Raw genomic sequence first — 18212 nt, 5'->3', positions numbered from 1 at the left:
TTTTCCTAGTTAGTTTTTGGTCTCAATCACAATTTTCAAGTCCTCAATATAGCATGATGTGCATTTTGGGAATTGTTGTCCCATTTAGAGTGAAATAATCAATAAAGCAGGCTATGTTCTTGCAATAACCAGAGGTATGTTTAGTTATCCAAAAGTGTCAGAAAAATCCCAATAAAAATAGTTTATATTTCATTATTAGCTCCCTTACTAACCATTTCAATCAATATGTAGTGCAATGGTGTTCTTTACCTCTCACAGATCATGGTTCAATGAAAATGATTTGCTCCTTTATTAAAAAAATGCATTTAAAATATTTTTTATATACATTGGAAAGACCTACATATAAAATACAATATTTTAGATGATTGACTTTTAAAAAATATATATATTTTACATTTTTATTTTAGTGAAAAAACTTATTTTTTTAAACATTGAAATGGGTCAATTTTACCCACAACATAAGGAGGGTTAAGGCAGGCTTGCTAACCAGGATATCGTTAAAGCAATTCATATCCATGGTGATGTGTACATTTAATAGCCATGACATTGTTTCTGGTTTACTGAATTATGGAAGCTAAGTTTGTTAGCAGGGACTTTGCACCTGGCGCCTCGCTACACTGCAGCCAGGTTGCCGGTACAGGTGGGCATGCATGGTGTCCTCAGTCAGATCCACTCCAAAATCCAAGATGGCGACATTTCAAAGCATTACCCAAACCAACATGTGATGTTTTAGAAGTTATTTTTACTTTAGATGGATCCCTCAGAGCCACAGATCTCAATTTACATAGTTAACTTCATGTGGAAAAATTGGTAAAGTGACACTGTTTTCATCTTTTTACTCTTTTTTGCAATGTACAAAATGGGTTGTAATTTAGTTTAAATAATTTCCCTAAATTTGCCAATTGTGTTCTAGTTCTTTCAATATAATTAAAATAAATTAAATACAAGATCTTATTTTAACGTTTTTATGAAACCTAGGCTAGAGATTTAATCAGGGATTCAACGATCCAGATTCAATAACAGCAAACAATATTGGATGCTGATGCAATAAAATGCTATTGAACGCTGGCCTTATGGAACATAAGATATTAAAAATCAGCATTATAGTATCCCTTCATGTGTCTGAACATCGATGTCGCCATGGTGAGGAAGAAGTCTGTTTAATAACCAGTGCTGACACAGATTCAGTTTATTAGATTAGTTTTAATCTTTCAAGGAAGTATTTGAAAGGGCAGCATGTTTATTGACACATTAATCTCCAGCTGTGCAACAGTTATTGAATGGCTATTACAGCTGGAGCCAACTCAGAAAAGCATAGTTGAAAAAAAACTCCAGAGGCTGGTTTTACTGGTTTTGTCATGACAAGTTGGAGATTTTTAGCAACATCTTGTAAATAGATATACTGCTATGGTAGCTACTGTGTTTGATAGAAATCTAAACTTGAGTCCAAATATTTATTTGTCCAGCTCTTAGTCATTTGTTTGATGTGGCTGAGTTACTGATAATAAAAAAAAAGTCTGATTGCAGTCACGCCACCACCAACGATGAACACACCACTTGTTGACTTTTTAAAGATTTCAGTTAGAGACTTTGAGAAACAGCACAAAAACTGTAAAGTACACTTCAATGTGCTCTACAAAACTATAAGAATAATGTTGGGAATGCTTTTAAAAAAATACAATTTGCATATTTAGTACAGTAGTTTTGTCTTCATTTGCATTAATTATAGCAAAATTGATTTTCTTGCACTTCATTTATATATACACATATAAAAATAAAACTTGTGGTTGGATTCATGTTGCATTTCACACGAACAATACATACAGTCATGGAAAAAATAAGACCACTTTTTTTTCTTCAGTTTCTTGTTAATTTTAATGTCTGGTACAACTAAAGGTACATTTGTTTGGACAAATATAATGATAACAAAAAAAGCTGATAATAGTTTAATTTAAGAGCTGATATCTAGACATTTCCCATGGTTGTCTTGACAAAAACCAAAATCATTATCAGGAAAACCATGGGAAATGGCGAGATATCTGATCTTAAATTAAACTTTTTAAGCTATGTTTGTTATCATCATTATATTTGCCCAAACAAATGTACTTTTAGTTGTACCAGACATTAAATAAATAAACTGAAGAAAACAAGGGTGATCTAATAATTTTTTCCATGACTGTAGATATACTGCTATGGTAGCTACTCTGAGTCTAAATATTCATTATTTGTCCAGCTGTAACAGAGTTATTAGTTTGATGTGGCTGAGTCATTGCTAATAATTGTCTGATTGCAGTCACGCCACCACAAAGGTTTTTAAAATGATTTAAAAAAATACAATTTGCATATTGAGTACAATAGTTTTGTCTTTATTGGCCTTAATTATAGCAAAATTTATTTTTTTGCACTTGATTTATATATACATATAAAAATAAAACACTTGTGGTTAGATTCAGCATTGCATTTCACATGAACAGTACACATATTAAGTACTTTTTACCTTGAGAAAAGGCAAATTATGCTGATGCTAAATGCTCTGAAATAACAGCAGCTTCCAAAACTGTTGTTATATGAAACTATTTAACTATTTTATGCGTTCATTTAAGAAAATATGTCTCCAAACACATGAAGGAAATGAAATTAAGCGGAGATAGTGTGCAAACTCTCTTTCTTTACAGTGTCTTTGTAATGTGATGTGCGTCCTCTGACTGGTGTCCTCATAATCACCTGACATATCAAAGGTCAGAGCTGATCACCGATGAAGGATTATGATCTGGTTTTGACCTCTATCTTTTTATGGTAACAGAGGAAGTCACTGCCTTGCTTATGTGTGTCATCATTTCCGGTAACAACTGAAAGTTTTACACCTTCACTTCCTTCATATCAGAGGTATAATTATTATTATTGCTACTATTATAAAATGTGATTGCACTATCACAAATTTTATGCTTTAAAAATATTAGAAATTGCAGACCATAGGACAACAAAATTTCATGGTGGTTTGATCATGTGCACACACTGAAATGGTTTCAAAGTGTGAATGTACAGTCATGGATAAAATGATTAGACCACCCTTGTTTTCTTCAATATGTTGTTCATTTTAATGCCTGGTACAACTAAAGGTACATTTGTTTGGGCAATTATAATGATAACAACAAAACTAGCTAAGAGTTTAATTTAAGAGCTGATATCTAGACATTTTCCATGGTTTTCTTGATAACCAAAATCATTATCAATAAAACAATGGAAAATGGCTAGATATCATCCCTTATTCTAATCTAATCTATTCTAATTCTAATCTTATTTTAATATTTGTCCAAACAAATGTACCTTTAGTTTTACCAGGCATTAAAATGAACAAGAAATTGAAGAAAACAAGGGTGGTCTAATAAATATTTTTTTCTATGACTGTATGTGCTTAACTAAACTTTGTCTCAAGAAACTGACCAGCAATGTTTCCATGAGCCACAGTGTTTACATGGGATCGAGCCGGTCCTGTGGACTGGGTGTCACAACGAGCAGGGGTACTTGGTCCACGGAGGTAGTCTGCCTGTTCCATTTGCTAGTCTCCAGTACCTCTCCTTCAGGATGAATGCTCCAGCTTTGGGCTGCCTTTGCCTGGTGAAAACGCCCTTCTTGTTCCCCATCACACGTACGATCCCTGCAGACACGAGAGGGAGCAACAAGCACCTTGTCATGCGCAGGACGGAAAACACAGGAACTTTCTTACATGTTTGGGAATGTAAGAAACCTGGTTATTAATATCCATGTATGATTTTAATATAATCAGGTTACTGATCATCTGTGTCTTTGACTTGTTTATGTTTAACCTGTACATGTATATTTTCATATCTACAGGTGCATCTCAATAAATTAGACTATATCATAGAAAAGTTTATGTCAGTAATTCAATTAAAAAGTGGAAATAACGCATTATATAGATTCATTACACACAGAATAAGACATTTCATGTCTTAATGTATTTAATTTCTTCTAATTATAATGATTATGGCTTAAATTTAATGAAGACCTAAAATTCAGTGTCTCAAAACATGTTAATATTACAAAAGACCAATTTTATGTTGGCCACTGAAAAGTATCTCCATCTTTATGACTCAATACTTGGTTGGGGTTATTCGACTAACTACTGGAAATTGACTTTTCTATGATATTCTAATGTATAGAGATGTACCTGTAAAGAGGGGGAAATGTGAAACTGTTGTAGAGATGATTTAAGTCGTCTCTTCAACCTCAGCATTGACAAAATACCAAAGCTTAACAATGTGGTTCACCTGAAAAACATCACTGAAACAGAAACAAAAAGGACTGCTCTGCTTGCATCACTGCTGCCCTCTGTCATATACAAACTCAAACTGCTGTTTTTATACATTCATATACAGGAACACCAGAGCCCAGAAATGTATATTAATAGCATAATAATAACTTAATGTGTGCACTTGATGCATTCTTCAGACCGGGTGCACACGCGGTTTTAGCGGAGATAGCTGCAAGTAATACGAAGGTGAACATGAAATATCATGTGAGAGATGGAGCTTTATATTAAAACGTTGTTTTTAGGTTTGTTTGACAATTTCACTGATTGCACAGCATCAGGTAAAATTATTTAATTTTCTAATCTACTTAACCATGGCAGCTCTACTCATCATTAGGGATGCAAAATTCCAGGAATTTTCATTAACAGGAATCTATGAAAATAAACCGTGAATTTACTAAATTCATGGTTGGCACTCAGGGAACTTAAATATAGTGGGGGAAAATATATTTTAGTATAATCTGGACTAAAACAACCAGATTTCATACAAGTACAACTGAATATCTGCTATTCCTCAATTACATGCACACAGCACACTGCTTACTGCAGAGCTACTGCTGAGACCACGCCCCCTTGGAGTCCACTCCCCATTCTGAAGCCACGCCCCTATCGAGGCCACGCCCCCTGCATTTACTGTGCATTCCTCCTTCACATGTTCAACTGATTTACATGTTGAATGGAACTTTTGGGGGATTTGGGGTAATTTTACTCAATTTTTGAATGGGTGGGGTCATGTTTTTGTTGTTCAATGAAATAATTGATTGTTCAATAAAATAATTAAAACTTGATAAGTTTCTACTTACAAATAAATCTGCTGAAATGTCATGTTTTTTTAATTGTATTATTTAACATGGCTGTCTTCTTATGACAAAACAAAATGTTTATATTTATGTTTGGATGTGATACAGTTAATTTAAATCACCCCCAATTATTATTGACATTTATGGGAATTAACTGGGTAATTCCCATAAATGTCAATAATTCCCATGGAAAGTGTCTGATTTGGAACATTTCCAAAATCCCTTTTTCAGCTTTGTGAGGGGGCATTTTGTGGCGTCTTCTTCTCTTCTTTTTGTTGTTGTTTTTTTTTTCAACACAAACCACTGCACACACTAGAGCGGCTGGAGCGAAAAGCTGCTTCTCCTCCATGTTGTACGTTTTTACTAAAAGCATGATGAGGAAAAAAATTGCATGGTAGGGAAAAAAATGCTAAAAGAATGTAGTTGTAGTTTTGTAAATAGTAACCCTGCAAGATTCACAGTCTGTCTAAAATCTCAGTCTGAGACTAAAAACTCCAAATCTTTTCAAAGTCTTCTGATGTATAGGTAGCATAAGACACTTTTATAGCGTGATTTCCTCTTCTTTGATCCCCTATAGACCCTGTCTACAGCATTAACAAAACCCTCATATTATTCTCGTCATGGAGGGAAATAAACTGCAGTATTTACTCAGCATACTAACAGGGGCAGTGTGTAAACTGGGAGAAATAGCAGCAGTTCAGGTTCTACAGGTTGTTGTTACCTTGTTCAGTCATGAAGTCGGCAAAGTTCCAGATGAGTTCTCCAATGACATATTCCTTCTTGTCGAACACTTGGTGGTAACCCCGCAGGACTTCCTTCTGGTACTCCTCACTAAACATCATGGGTGGATCCTGCAGAGTGAGAAAACAGCGTCAAAAGCCTGTTTTGATAACGGGCGCTTTTATTTTGAAAGGACGAATAGAGACTTACGGTCGATCGTAAAATTAAATCAAGTGAGATCATACTGTAACGGGATAACGTGAAGGAGTTCAATGTTTTATGTTTTAGCCCCCGAAAAAGGCATGAGGTTAGTTTTCACAGTAATGCATATTGCATATTTAATAAAAACGTTTTTTGATCAAATTAAACCTAGTAATTCATGCTAGCAAGGTTTGATACAGTAAGCTAGTTTTGCTCAAATAACACTTTTGTATTTCTCTGATTTATAATTGTTATTGCAACTTTCAGTTTGCAAACTGTAGCTTTATCCAACTTCATTCTCAGCTCATTGTCTTATTCACGTACGGCTGCAGAACTGAATGATCGGCGTGTGTCAGTTCAGTGATACACAGTTATAGATAAAATTAAAATTAAACAACACACAGATTGATTAAAAATTCCACATGAACGACCAAATTCGTAACAACCATTAATCGATCATTGATTAATTATTCCCATCACTAGTGAGGACACTAGTGCCTTTCAAAGATTGTGTGTGTGTGTGTATTGGTATGAATACTCACGCTGTGGAGCCCTGGCACTGTGTCAGCTCCATATTCGCTCTGGATGATGGGTTTCTTGTACTTTCCATACCAGTTCTCAAACTCTGTGTTAAGCTGGATGGGGATGACCTCCAGGTGGCCTGCATCATGGTACCAGGAAAAGTAAGTGTTGATGCAGATTACATCCACATAGGGAGCCTAGAGAGGAGACAGAAGAGTAGATATAACTTTGTTTGAGTTTGATCAGTCATTTATAATAATAAATTGGATTTATAAGCGTCTTTCCAACACTCAAGGACACTGTACAATCAATCTATGAAAGCAAGAAGCGTCTGTGTGTGTGTGTGTGTGTGTGTCTAGGGCATATCTCGCTGACCGTTAGTCAGACTGACCTAAGATTTCATATGTAGCTTGTGCATGGCATGAAGGTGTGCATCCTCGATTTTGAAGATTTTTGAGTTCATTTTTTAAAATATCATTATTTACGTAGGACATGTTGTGTTTCTGATCGGACGCCTTTTAGGGGAGCTCCGCCCCATTGTGTGATAGGCCTACACCTGGTCAGTAACACAATTCACTCTGGATTTCCACCCTGACTCATCTCATCTGTAAGTCTAAAAAGTAAGAAAAGTAAGTGTTTTATGGAGTTGCAGACGTTGTAGTGTGGCATGTAATGTACAAATACATACTTCCTACGGGCACTGCACTAGTAGTTTAAACAAGACAATACAGGGAATCAAAACAAAGAAAGAGTGGTGCGGTTACAGAAAATATTCAACCAAAGAAAAAAAAAAAAAAAAGAAGTGCAGTGTAATCAAACAGAGTAAGCTAATTGGAACAGATGAGTTTTTATTCTGGATTTAAATAAAGGGAGAGAGTCTGTATTTCTGATGTCCAGTGGGAGTGAGAGAGTTGGGGAGCAGAGCGGCTGAAGGCTCTGCTCCCCATAGTGGTGAGGCGGGCTGAAGGTACAGAGAGGAGGATGGAGGAGGAAGATCTGAGGGAGCGGGAGGAGGTGGCAATGTGGAGGAGATGGAACCGATAAGGAGGAGCGAGGTGTTTTGTAGGTCAACACAAGAGTGACCCATCTTTATCAATATTAGGAACTATGGAACGGCTTTTAGCGTGCAGCAGCAGAAAGTGCCTACACATCCCTCACCCTAAAGGCAAATAACTCTGGCCGAGTAGAGGCTGCAGGTAGTCTGGGACTGCAAAGTAATCAGTACCTGTAAGCTTCGAGGTATGTCCTGAGATATTCCTCAGGGCACAGGAATGTGAGGCATGTCAACAACTCTGATACTGAGTCAACAATATCTGAAGCTCAGCATGATCCCTTCACATTCTGACTCTTATTCTCCTCAGGCCTGTATAAGCAAACTCTCTTTTCTGCATACACGAGTATTCTTTAACCTATGTAAACTGTAGAACACTATTTCAGGATCATTTGTATGATTATATCATCTGTATCTGCCCTTTAAGCTGTGAAACAAATTTGTTCTGTCAACTTCTAACTATGACTGATCCAACCTGAACATCCTATTTTATGCCGAACAGTTCTGGATATATCACATGAGAGACACAAGATTTATTTAAACCGTAGCTCCACCTTGTGAATTCACCGTAAGAGCTACGAGATGGGAAAATAGCAAACATTAGCATTAACAAATAAACTCTTTTTATAATAATATATTTTTTTAAATGGCCACAAATAAACATGACACAAGAAAATAAACTTTAACAAACTTTGTGCCCCTGTCAGCCAGGCACTATAGAAGCCTTTTTGTTAATTTATATCAACTTTTGAATTACGAAGCACTACTTTTTAATTTACCATTCGTTTTTTTACTTTATCGTTCTACCTTTTATGTCCTGTCACTATCTTTCAAAATAAAAGCACCCGTTTCACACTGGGTTGTACCTTTTCAAAATAAAAGCATCACAACATTGTAAAACACCTAGAGAATATGCAGACAAGTTATATATTACAAATACACCACAAATAACCTTGCTAAAAAGGTATTTTACAATTTCCATCTCCGTCTTTCTCTTCTCACTGGTTTGACCAAATCGGCAAAAGGTGAGATAACGTCCCAATCAGGTTTCAGAAATATTTAAATCAAAATCTAATAACAGTTGTGGTATTATGTGTAAATCAAATCAGAACAAACCACACCAGCACAGCCCCGATTAGGTAGAGTATTTCAGTTTGAGTGAATTAATAAAAACAAATACATTTCTTTTCGTGAAAGTTTAGCTTTGACTGGTGCCTATTTAGTCATACCTGTTTAACGTTACAGAAAAATAATCATGATTCTAATTAAATGTTTAAGGGCTTTGAAATACTACTGTTGTATCTCTTGATGCACAAGTCAGCCAGAACAATGCCAGTGCTGTTGAGGAAAGAAAATTTGACATTTGCTCATAAAAACAAATTTGAAAAAGTTTCAGTATCTGACCCTGAAACGTAGGTTGTGTCTCGTGTTCTGCTAGAGAACAGGGTAGAGCTAGGGTAGCTCAGCTTTTTGGTGTTAAAACACCGGCCTCCAAAGACGTGTTTTACTGTTCTCTCTTGGACGAAATGTTCAAGTCTGTTTCATCTTCCAGCACGTGCCACCAGAGGGCAGTCTCTACTGATAGAACAGGCCGAGCTGAGAAAGATAGTGACTGAGAGTGGTGGGGTTATCATTACAGGACTAATAAAAAAAGAAAAATGCCTCTGCCCCTATTTGGGAGTATTTTGAGAAAAGTGAGCCGGCCAATAGGAAAAAGCGTTGTGTCTGCCGCCACCATCACCTGCACATCCTCTCCGTTCTGCCCACAGATGTGTCTGTATCTGCAGCAGGTCCTTCGCTGAAATATTCATTATGTTATAGACCTGAAAGGGGAACTCTGAAAATGTTTAACTTGCTGTGTCACTGCAGACAGTGTTTCCAACACTATTACAATGAAAGTAGCTCCAAAAATTGCCAGATTACATCATACGCACATTGATGACGCAATCCTGCATCAGTAGCTACGTTAGCAGTATATCTAGGTACAAGACGTTGTCGTTTTCTAAAAATCTCCAACTTGTCATGACAAAACCAACAAAACCAGCCTCTGGAGTTTTTTTTTTCAACTATGCTTTTCTGAGTTGGATCCAGCTGTAATAGCCATTCAATAACTGTTGCACAGCTGGAGATTAATGTGTCAATAAACACACTGCTCTTTCAAATACTTCCTTGAAGATTAAAACTAATCTAATGAACTGACTCTGTGTCAGCACTGGTTATTAAACAGACTTCCTCCTCACCACGGTGACATCGATGTTCAGACACATGGAGGGATACTATAATGCTGATTTTTAATATCTTATGTTCCATAAGGCCAGCGTTCAATAGCATTTTATCGCATCCGCATATATTACATTAATACATTTGTTGCCTTTTCCTTGATAGTCTGAATGAATAGTCGTTAATTTCGCTAGTTGCTTTAGTAAATAAATCGTTAAGAGGGTCTGAAAAGTCGCTAAATCTACCAAGAATGTCTATATTTCAGGGTTTTTTTTAAATTAGCCTATCCTGAAACAACAAGATTTTCAGGGGGTTTTAAGTTACTCTTTTACAAATGGACTAAACTTATATAGAGCTTTTCTAGTGGCCGAGGCTATCCCAAACCATCAGGAACTTCATACATCGATGAACGCAGCATCTGAAGCAATTTAGAGTTCAGTATCTTTCGCATGTAGGCTGCCCTGGTCAGGGATCGAACCACCAACCTTCCACGTTCTACCAACTGAGCCACAGCCACACAATCAAAACTTATGCATGAATAAACCAAATTACTTATAATGCGTTTGTGCCTGTGCAGGTTTTCACTTTGGCATGATGTTGATCAGAAGCAAGTTAAAACTCACCCCTCTGTCCCTGGCAAAGTTACTGTTTGTAACAAAAGTGACGGGCCGCGTTGGATCCAGAGATTTGGTGTGTTGTATCAGGGTCCTGAAACAAAAACAGAAAACATCTTTAGAGGTTTACATTTTTAAGTTCTTTCTATATGATTACAGTGTTACGTGTAGTCCCTACAACACAGCATGTCCGTGCAGTAGAGTTATGTGCACACTTTGTTCCCACACACATACACACAGCCCGTACAGCTCCACCTGAGTACAGTAGTTGGGCATGTCGAGTGTTTGCCTTCCCTGTTTGCCTCAGGCTACTCATGAGCTCCAGCTGTTTAATGTTTGGAGCAGGTTTATTACTGCTCTTACTGCATTCTACATATCAGAGAAAAAGGACAGACTGTGACTTGATAACAAATCAGTATCTGTACTACAGACACACAGTTTAAGGCTTTAAACTTCTTTAAAAGTTTTGGGACTTTGAAAAACATCCTTTGTCTATATCTCTATCAAATTAAGCTGAAAATACCCCCAAAAACCTCAGAATTTCAAAGCTCATGGCTTTGTTTCGGTGCTTCACATTTAAACAAAAACACCCGTACTCACTTGAAATACATTCCAGCGGGGGGCAGCTCTGAAGCCGGCTCGTTGGCTACGGACCACATGACCACAGAGGCGTGGTTCTTGTCCCGACGTACAAGCTCGTCCATGACAGCCAGGTGATGGGTCAGGGATTCGTTTCCAAAACTCTGACTGCAATCAACAAGACATAACAGATACAGCAAACGCCGGGTTGATATCTTGAGAGAAAAAACTAGAGCAGGGCTCGCCAACCTGCAGCTCTGGAGCCACATGTGGCTCTTTAAGCCATTTACAGTGGCTCTCTGTAGACTACAAAAAATTGTACAGAATGAAAGTTATTTCTTTGCATTTTCAGTTATTAATGGTGTTGGCTGAAAGCAATTTGTGTTCTTCAATTATAAAAACATGTAGCCTATAAAGGACATTATTAGTCACCTAAAATATGCATCATAGCTTACAAAAGCTCACGACCCGGTGCCTTAACCTCTACATTTTGCCAACTTCAAGTCAAGTTTTGAGTTCTCCCTAGTGAGGCTAGCTTTCGATTACAAATTTCCAACTGGGTCCTCGTTGCGTTCTGACAAAAACATCTTAATAAATGCTCATTATGAACTATTAGTAATGTTGGTAGGCTAATTTAGACTGAGTAGGCTGTTTTATCTTCATTTTAAGGCTCCAAATAAGGTTTTACGGCTCCGTTCCAACATTTTTACTTTTTTTTTTTTTGGCCAACAATGGCTCTTTTGCCTGTAAAGGTTGCAGACCCCTGAACTAGACCAACACATCAGGGGCCTGTTCCTGAAAGTGAGTTTACCGTCCAAGCCAGGTTTATTTGGTGAGTCTAAATCATTTTCAGTATTTTTTTTTCCATAAAGCAACTTACTATGCCAACTTGTGCTAGGAAACTAGATTTTACTATGTTTACGGTAATTTGCTTTATGAAACTGAAGCAACTAAAAATAAGTCAGGCTAACCGAGAAAGGCCTCCAGTTCCGCTCATCATTTCACGTTACCAGGTCTCAAAGCAGCCCAAAAGACAAAGCTAATAGTCATCATCATCTGTATGAAAAAAACAGTGGTCAAATTGTAATTTTGACCTGTTTTGTCATGTAATTTATTGCCTCTTTTTACTTTACCCTTAACCATCAGTTATTAGGAAATACACTTTGGGAATATGCATCTTTTATTCTGATGCAGTCCACTTTTGGTTGTTGTTTTGCAGACTGAGTGCAGTCTGTGTCAGACCTAAAACTGAGCCAGGAACTTTCAACACTACTTGCAAGAATAATAACTTACTTATCCAGGGTGATTTCTTGAGCATACTTTCATAGTATTCACCTAGGCCTGTTCATTATCAACAAAAAAAAAAGACCTGGAGCTCTCACTTTTTACAACATGGGACCTATGTGATGGGCTCTCCTGTCTCCGTCCTCTTACACTGTGACTAACAGGAGATGTTCATGCTGCTTCCTCTCTGAATGCTCAACACTCCTAAAGGTCACAGTGATGTGAGCAGTGACACTTACATTTCTTTGATGCCCACCCCCGGGCTCTCATCTATCACCACGATGCCGTGGCGGTCGCACATGTCCAGGATCTCCTCAGCATAGGGGTAGTGGCTGGTGCGGAACGAGTTGGCCCCCATCCACTTCATTAAGTTAAAGTCCTTGACGACCAGGGGCCAGTCGAAGCCTTTACCTCGAATCTACAGCACAAAGTAAACAGGACAGTTTCTACCAAGTTTGTTTTCAGATATTAAACATCCATGTGACTGAGCTGTGGCAGTCTGTTGCTCGTGTTGTTTTGGTGAAGCTTTTGCTCCCTCTGCTGGTACTCACGTCAGAGTCCTCGTGTTTATTGACTCCATGGAAGTAGAAGGGCTTGTTGTTGATGAGGAACTGTGTGCCGCTAACGTTGACTGTTCGGATGCCGACTGGTAGAGTATACACATCTTCATACGTAGATTTGTGATCCGCTGCCGTTAAGCGAACCTAAATGTTAAAAATGCAAATGTCAGCAACATTGCTTTCAACAGACAGTGGAAATAGAAGAGTCTGTGCTGAATCTCAAACCACTGCAGAGAGTCCACTAGCGTTTGGAAGAATGCAAACTCCATTATTTATAACACTGATGATCAATTAATCGCTAGCATACATAGGCAAAATAACACACACACACACACACACACACACACACACACACACACACACACAAGGCCTGGGCCAATAATCAATAAATCAATTAATCGCACGATAAATTAAATGAACTCAATAATTTTGCCGGCCTCGCTATATCGCCATGCGCATGCGTGTTTGTTTGCCTCGTCTGTTGCCTCCAAGCAGGCTGGATGACAAGAGGATTCACTCTGTGCTCGATCTCAGCACCTGGGGGCTTTTGTTCCATAGCAGAATGAGCGGAGTGAACCCTCCTGTCAGTCATCCAGTCTCTTTGTCTCTGTGGGGAAGGCTGGGCCGCTAGCATTGGCTACACACAGAGTGCAGCAGGTGAGCCTCGTGCGGAGCAACGCGAGGAAAAAAGATGATTGCAAAGCCAAATGCCACAGCCCCGGTGTGGGAATATGTCGGTTTCCAACCGAATGAAAACGGTGAGCCCATCAACACACGGACGAGCCTGTATGCCGAATTTGTTCAAAAGTGGTGGCAACAAAAAAAGCCACCACAACAAACTTGCATGCCCATCTAAAGCAGAACCACCCGACCCAGTTTTCCCAGCTGGGGAAAAAAACTGCACCTGGAGATGCAGAGCCTTCGTCCCGACAGTCAACACTGGTCGACAAAGTAAATATAAGCGCTGTGCGCTCACAGAAAGTGGAGTTTGCTACATCGCAAAATAAATGCTGCCCTTTTTAAAAAAAAAAAAGTTTGTTTTATTTATTTAGGATATTTAAACGTTCTTAAAATTACAATGGTAAAAAAACAGAGAAATAAAAGTGTATTGTATTTGAAAGGGTGTGCATTATTATGATATATTATCATGTTGACAATAATATCGTTTATCGGCAATAATTTGTGGGACAATATATCGTCCAGCAAAATTTGTTATCGTCCCAGGCCACACACACACACACACACACACACACACACACACACACACACACACACACACACACACACACACACACACACACACACACACACACACACACACACACACACACACACACACACACACACACACACACACACACACACACACACACACACACACACACACACACACACACACGAAATAGCTTGTTTTGATAATGGACGCTGAAAAGAGACATGTATATAACCAGGTTTTCTTACCTCCAAAGAGTAAAGGTAAGCAGGATTCTCATGCATCAGGTACGGCCACCACAGCTTCACGTCTGCTACTTTGAGCACTCCAGATGGCGAGCTGTTGGAGGCCACACAGCTTCCATCTTTGTCTATCAAAGTGACCTTCAGGTTGGCTGTCGCAGCACCTTTGACTGATATTTTGTAGTTGACGATACCTGAAATGAAGGGAAACCCTCTCTGAGAAAATCGCTCGGTGCTGAAGGTGATTTAAAATTAAAAAATTAATATGTTTATTGTAATTTAGTGGATTTTTTTTTTTTTTTTTTTTACCAGTGCTGTCCAAGAAGTCGGTCACCACAGTGATGTCATCCACATAAGCTTTGGGAGTCGTGTACAGCAGCACGGAGCGATGTAAGCCAGCATAGTTGAAGAAGTCAAAGTAGATGCTTTGCACAAAATAACCTGGAGGATACCTGTTGAGCAATTACATTTTCTTCATTATCTGAAAACTTGTTGACAGGTGCACAATGTCCAAATACGACATCAAACTAGAAGAACTAGATTCTCAGACTAAAGGCTTCTCTTGCAGCTCTGGGAGAGAGAACACATTTCTCTGTTCTTGAGACATCATCTGGGCAGAACTTTGTTCCTGTGTGGCGTCCAAGAACTATTGTTTGATTGGTCAGAAATTTGAATCAGAAATTTGAAAAGGTCAACCTTGATTGTGAGTGGCAGAAATACTATTGTATATTGTCTTTAAGTAAGCACTGTATTATAATGCTCTCACAAAATACAAATAAAAAATGTAAAAAAAAAGAAGTCTCGAGTCAGCCTCAATGGTTCAACCTTTATTTTCTTTTAAGTCAGCCACCTCGAGACTCACAAGTCTCGAGGTGGCCGACTTAAAAGAAAATAAAGGTTGAACCCTTTTTTCATCCAGATGGGAAAAACATTTTGCCAGAAGGAACCTTTCTCATTTGGCTCTCGAGGTTTTTAAGTGAACATAAAAAGACTGAGGTTACATGGTGGTGTCGTCCATGTGCCTGATGACTCCTGGAGGAAGAGTGTGCGGGGTCAGAGTGTTGTTGACGGCGATAGTTATCCTGCAGGGCTGAGGTGGGCCCTGGCGGATTAAACTGCCAATCTCAGCCTCAAAAGGAAGATGGCCACCTTCATGCTCCGTCACTTTCACCCCGTTCACCCACTGCAAAAAACAGACAATTACAACATAACTTCCCTAATATGCACATTATACTAAGGAAGTGGAAGGACCGTGTGATACTCACCATTATGGAATTATAGTGAGCACTTCCCACTCTGATAACCACTCTCGTTCCTTTATCGTCGATCCAGCGGGCGGGCACCACCACCTCACGCTCATACCACACCCAGCCAATGAAATCTCTCAGAGTGGTGTCCTGCGTGATGTCATTGTAGCTGGCAGGGACTGGCATGTCAATCACTGGGCCGGTCTACGGAAAAAAAAAAAACTTCAATGAAAAGATAATATTTTATCTCTAACCATGGATCTGTTTATCATTACACCAATGATTTACACTAGTAAAACCACCCAGACTTGGAGCCAGGACCCCACTCGATTAATGAGGGGTCATAAAATTATTAAATCAATAAGAAAATAAATAAATAAATAAATATAAAAATATTATTTTGGACTGTTCTTGGGCGGGGTTCTTGGATAATTATGTTTTTTTTTTTTTAAATAATAGACTACTAGATGAATTAAACTGTTCTTATGTCGGACATGATATGCTAAAAATAAAAAAATATATATGTATATATATGCAGATATATCATTTTCTTTTTAAAGATGTTGATGATATTACTCCATGTTACATGCCAAGCAAAGCCAGAGGGCACTCCACTTTGACTCCTGCATATCTTTTGGTTGTTGTGTTGCTCTCCTCATCCTTTTAAAGAGGGGACGCAACACTCATCTTACAGTATTTCTTTGAAAATAGCTTTTTTTCCTTTCTTTCGTTGCAGGGGCTGTACGTTTGCATCCAGTGGTTTTATTGCATATGTAGATTCATAGACGGTTGACTTACATTTACATTTAACAGACGCTTTTATCCAAAGCGACTTACAGGAAGAATAAAAGCAAACAATCAAGGTATACTTGAAGACTTGAAGGTTTTTCATCGGGTTCAGGTTTCATTTGCAAGTTACAGCTTGTATGGTGTGTTCACTGGTTTTGTAAAGGGTGGGTTAAATGCAAGGGACATATTCACTGCTTGCTGTTTCAGTGCGTGTATGCAAAACTGATCGTTATCATTACACATTGGTTTGTCGCAGTCTGGATGATTCATCTTGTTTTGGACAAAATAGTCATCTTAGTTCCTCAGCTCAATACACATACAGTATTTCGAAATGTTAACTAAATGATAAGCAGGTCTGAAAAACAGGGTTATTGCAAAACCAACTGCAACGTAGCCAGAAGTATATGAAAGAGTCCAGTCATAGTTAACCCTCTATGGTACGGTGTTGCCCAGGCAACGTACCCATTTTTGGCCTGTCAAATTTCTACAATGCATCTTTTTGAGTAATGCAATACTTTAGAAAAAAAGGGAAAACAATAGCAATGCTTTAATTTGTCACACGACTCCAAGGGGTCAAATTGAAATCCTTTTTTGCAGACTTTTCCAAAGGAAACAGCTTTGCCATTTTGCCCCTTAAAACACTCAAAAAGTAATTTCCTGGCCCTTTTCCTTTAGGAAAAAAGTATAGTCCTACTAATAGGGGAGTAAACCTTCATTTTTGAAAGTTTCATGCAATTTATTTGCTAATCAAATGGATACTGGTTAACATTCAGCTGAACTTAGACTGTTCAAGACCTTCATTTCAATGGGTCGTTGGTTCAATGGTACACTGTTTCCTACATGCAACATTCAGACAAGAAACCGGTTAAAAAGGTTCCTTTTATGATGTTTTTAAATTTAAAATGTTTTGTATTGTACCCTGTTGAAGCTAATTTCACCATGAAGCAGTTTGATGTGTTCACTGTCAGTATGTTAAAATACTGTCAGTGGGTAAAAGTGACTAAACAAAGACTTGCACTGTCAGTAAACATAGTGAGCTGCTTTGCTTTGTTATCTGCCGCCCTGCTCACCTCTGCCAGGCGACTTTTGTACCATTGCCTCTCGAAGCCCTGGTTCCTGTCTGGGGACTGGTCCGCCCTGAAGCTCCACAGCCCGTTGAGCTCCTTCCGCTCCCTGGAGGAGGACTCCCGGGGGAAGAGCATGCCGGAGTCCAGCGGACACACCGACCCAAACACGGCGAGCAGGCAGAAGAGCTGGAGCAGCCCGGGCCTCCCAGGTAGCACCATCCTGGATGATGTCTGATGTTCAGTGGTCACTCCAGAAGCAGCTCCGCGGTTTTCATTTACTGCTTCAGTCACATGACTTAGTCTGGAGTCACGTGACCGCAGAGCTACTTTCCCGTGCTGCTTTCAGTGCCTGTCGGAGATTTCTAGTAACCCTCTGGAGTCCACCTATTTATTGAAAATACACTTGTTTTATTTACAGTAATAACTTTATTTATATATTATATGTAGACAAGCTGAGAAAGCCAATTGAAAGTGCAATCACAGGAGCTTTCACAGTGTGCCATTTATGTTTCTAGACCATTTTTAAAATGTGAATTTTCTTTCTACAATTAAAACTATTACTATTTTTAATTTACATGCAAATAGACTGTTTTGTAATTTTATTATTTATTATTTTTTCTGCTGTTTTTTTTTTTTTACATTTCCATAGGCACCTGTAACTTTTATTTGTATTTTCGGTTCCTGGCAGCTTTACACTTTGTTAATTAAAATAAAATGAAAAATTTTGAGTCGAGAAAAAGGAGCCATGCATGTGATGTAAGGACAGACTGAAA

General features: G+C 38.4%; 1 protein-coding gene across 1 annotated transcript; it reads right to left on the bottom strand.

Moving 5' to 3' along the window:
* Window positions 1–1205: 1205 nt before the first annotated feature.
* Window positions 1206–17718, bottom strand: gusb (glucuronidase, beta). Its single transcript, XM_059352015.1, has 12 exons — window positions 17443–17718; window positions 15602–15787; window positions 15338–15519; window positions 14646–14788; window positions 14343–14530; window positions 12873–13025; window positions 12561–12739; window positions 11059–11205; window positions 10468–10552; window positions 6594–6770; window positions 5852–5981; window positions 1206–3658 (listed from the first exon to the last, which is right to left on the bottom strand). The coding sequence occupies exons 1-12, from the start codon at window positions 17656–17658 to the stop codon at window positions 3507–3509; spliced, it is 1938 nt and encodes a 645-aa protein (XP_059207998.1). The 5' UTR covers window positions 17659–17718; the 3' UTR covers window positions 1206–3506.
* Between the last annotated feature and the right edge of the window lie 494 nt (window positions 17719–18212).

Source organism: Centropristis striata, chromosome 15 (genome assembly GCF_030273125.1).
Source record: "Centropristis striata isolate RG_2023a ecotype Rhode Island chromosome 15, C.striata_1.0, whole genome shotgun sequence".
Classification (NCBI taxonomy): Eukaryota; Metazoa; Chordata; class Actinopteri; order Perciformes; family Serranidae; genus Centropristis; species Centropristis striata.
Note: the sequence above shows the minus strand (reverse complement) of the source record. Positions and strands in the feature narration are given on the sequence as shown.

What these genes read in the sequence shown, in the direction of transcription:
- gusb (XM_059352015.1), bottom strand. Translation starts at nt 17,658, where the DNA reads ATGGTGCTACCTGGGAGGCCCGGGCTGCTCCAGCTCTTCTGCCTGCTC. An exon ending in CTCACTATAATTCCATAATG is followed by an intron (nt 15,520 to 15,601) that starts GTGAGTATCACA and finishes TGTTTTTTGCAG; the next exon opens with TGGGTGAACGGGGTGAAAGT. An exon ending in CGACTTCATGACTGAACAAG is followed by an intron (nt 3,659 to 5,851) that starts GTAACAACAACC and finishes TCGTGTCTGCAG; the next exon opens with GGATCGTACGTGTGATGGGG.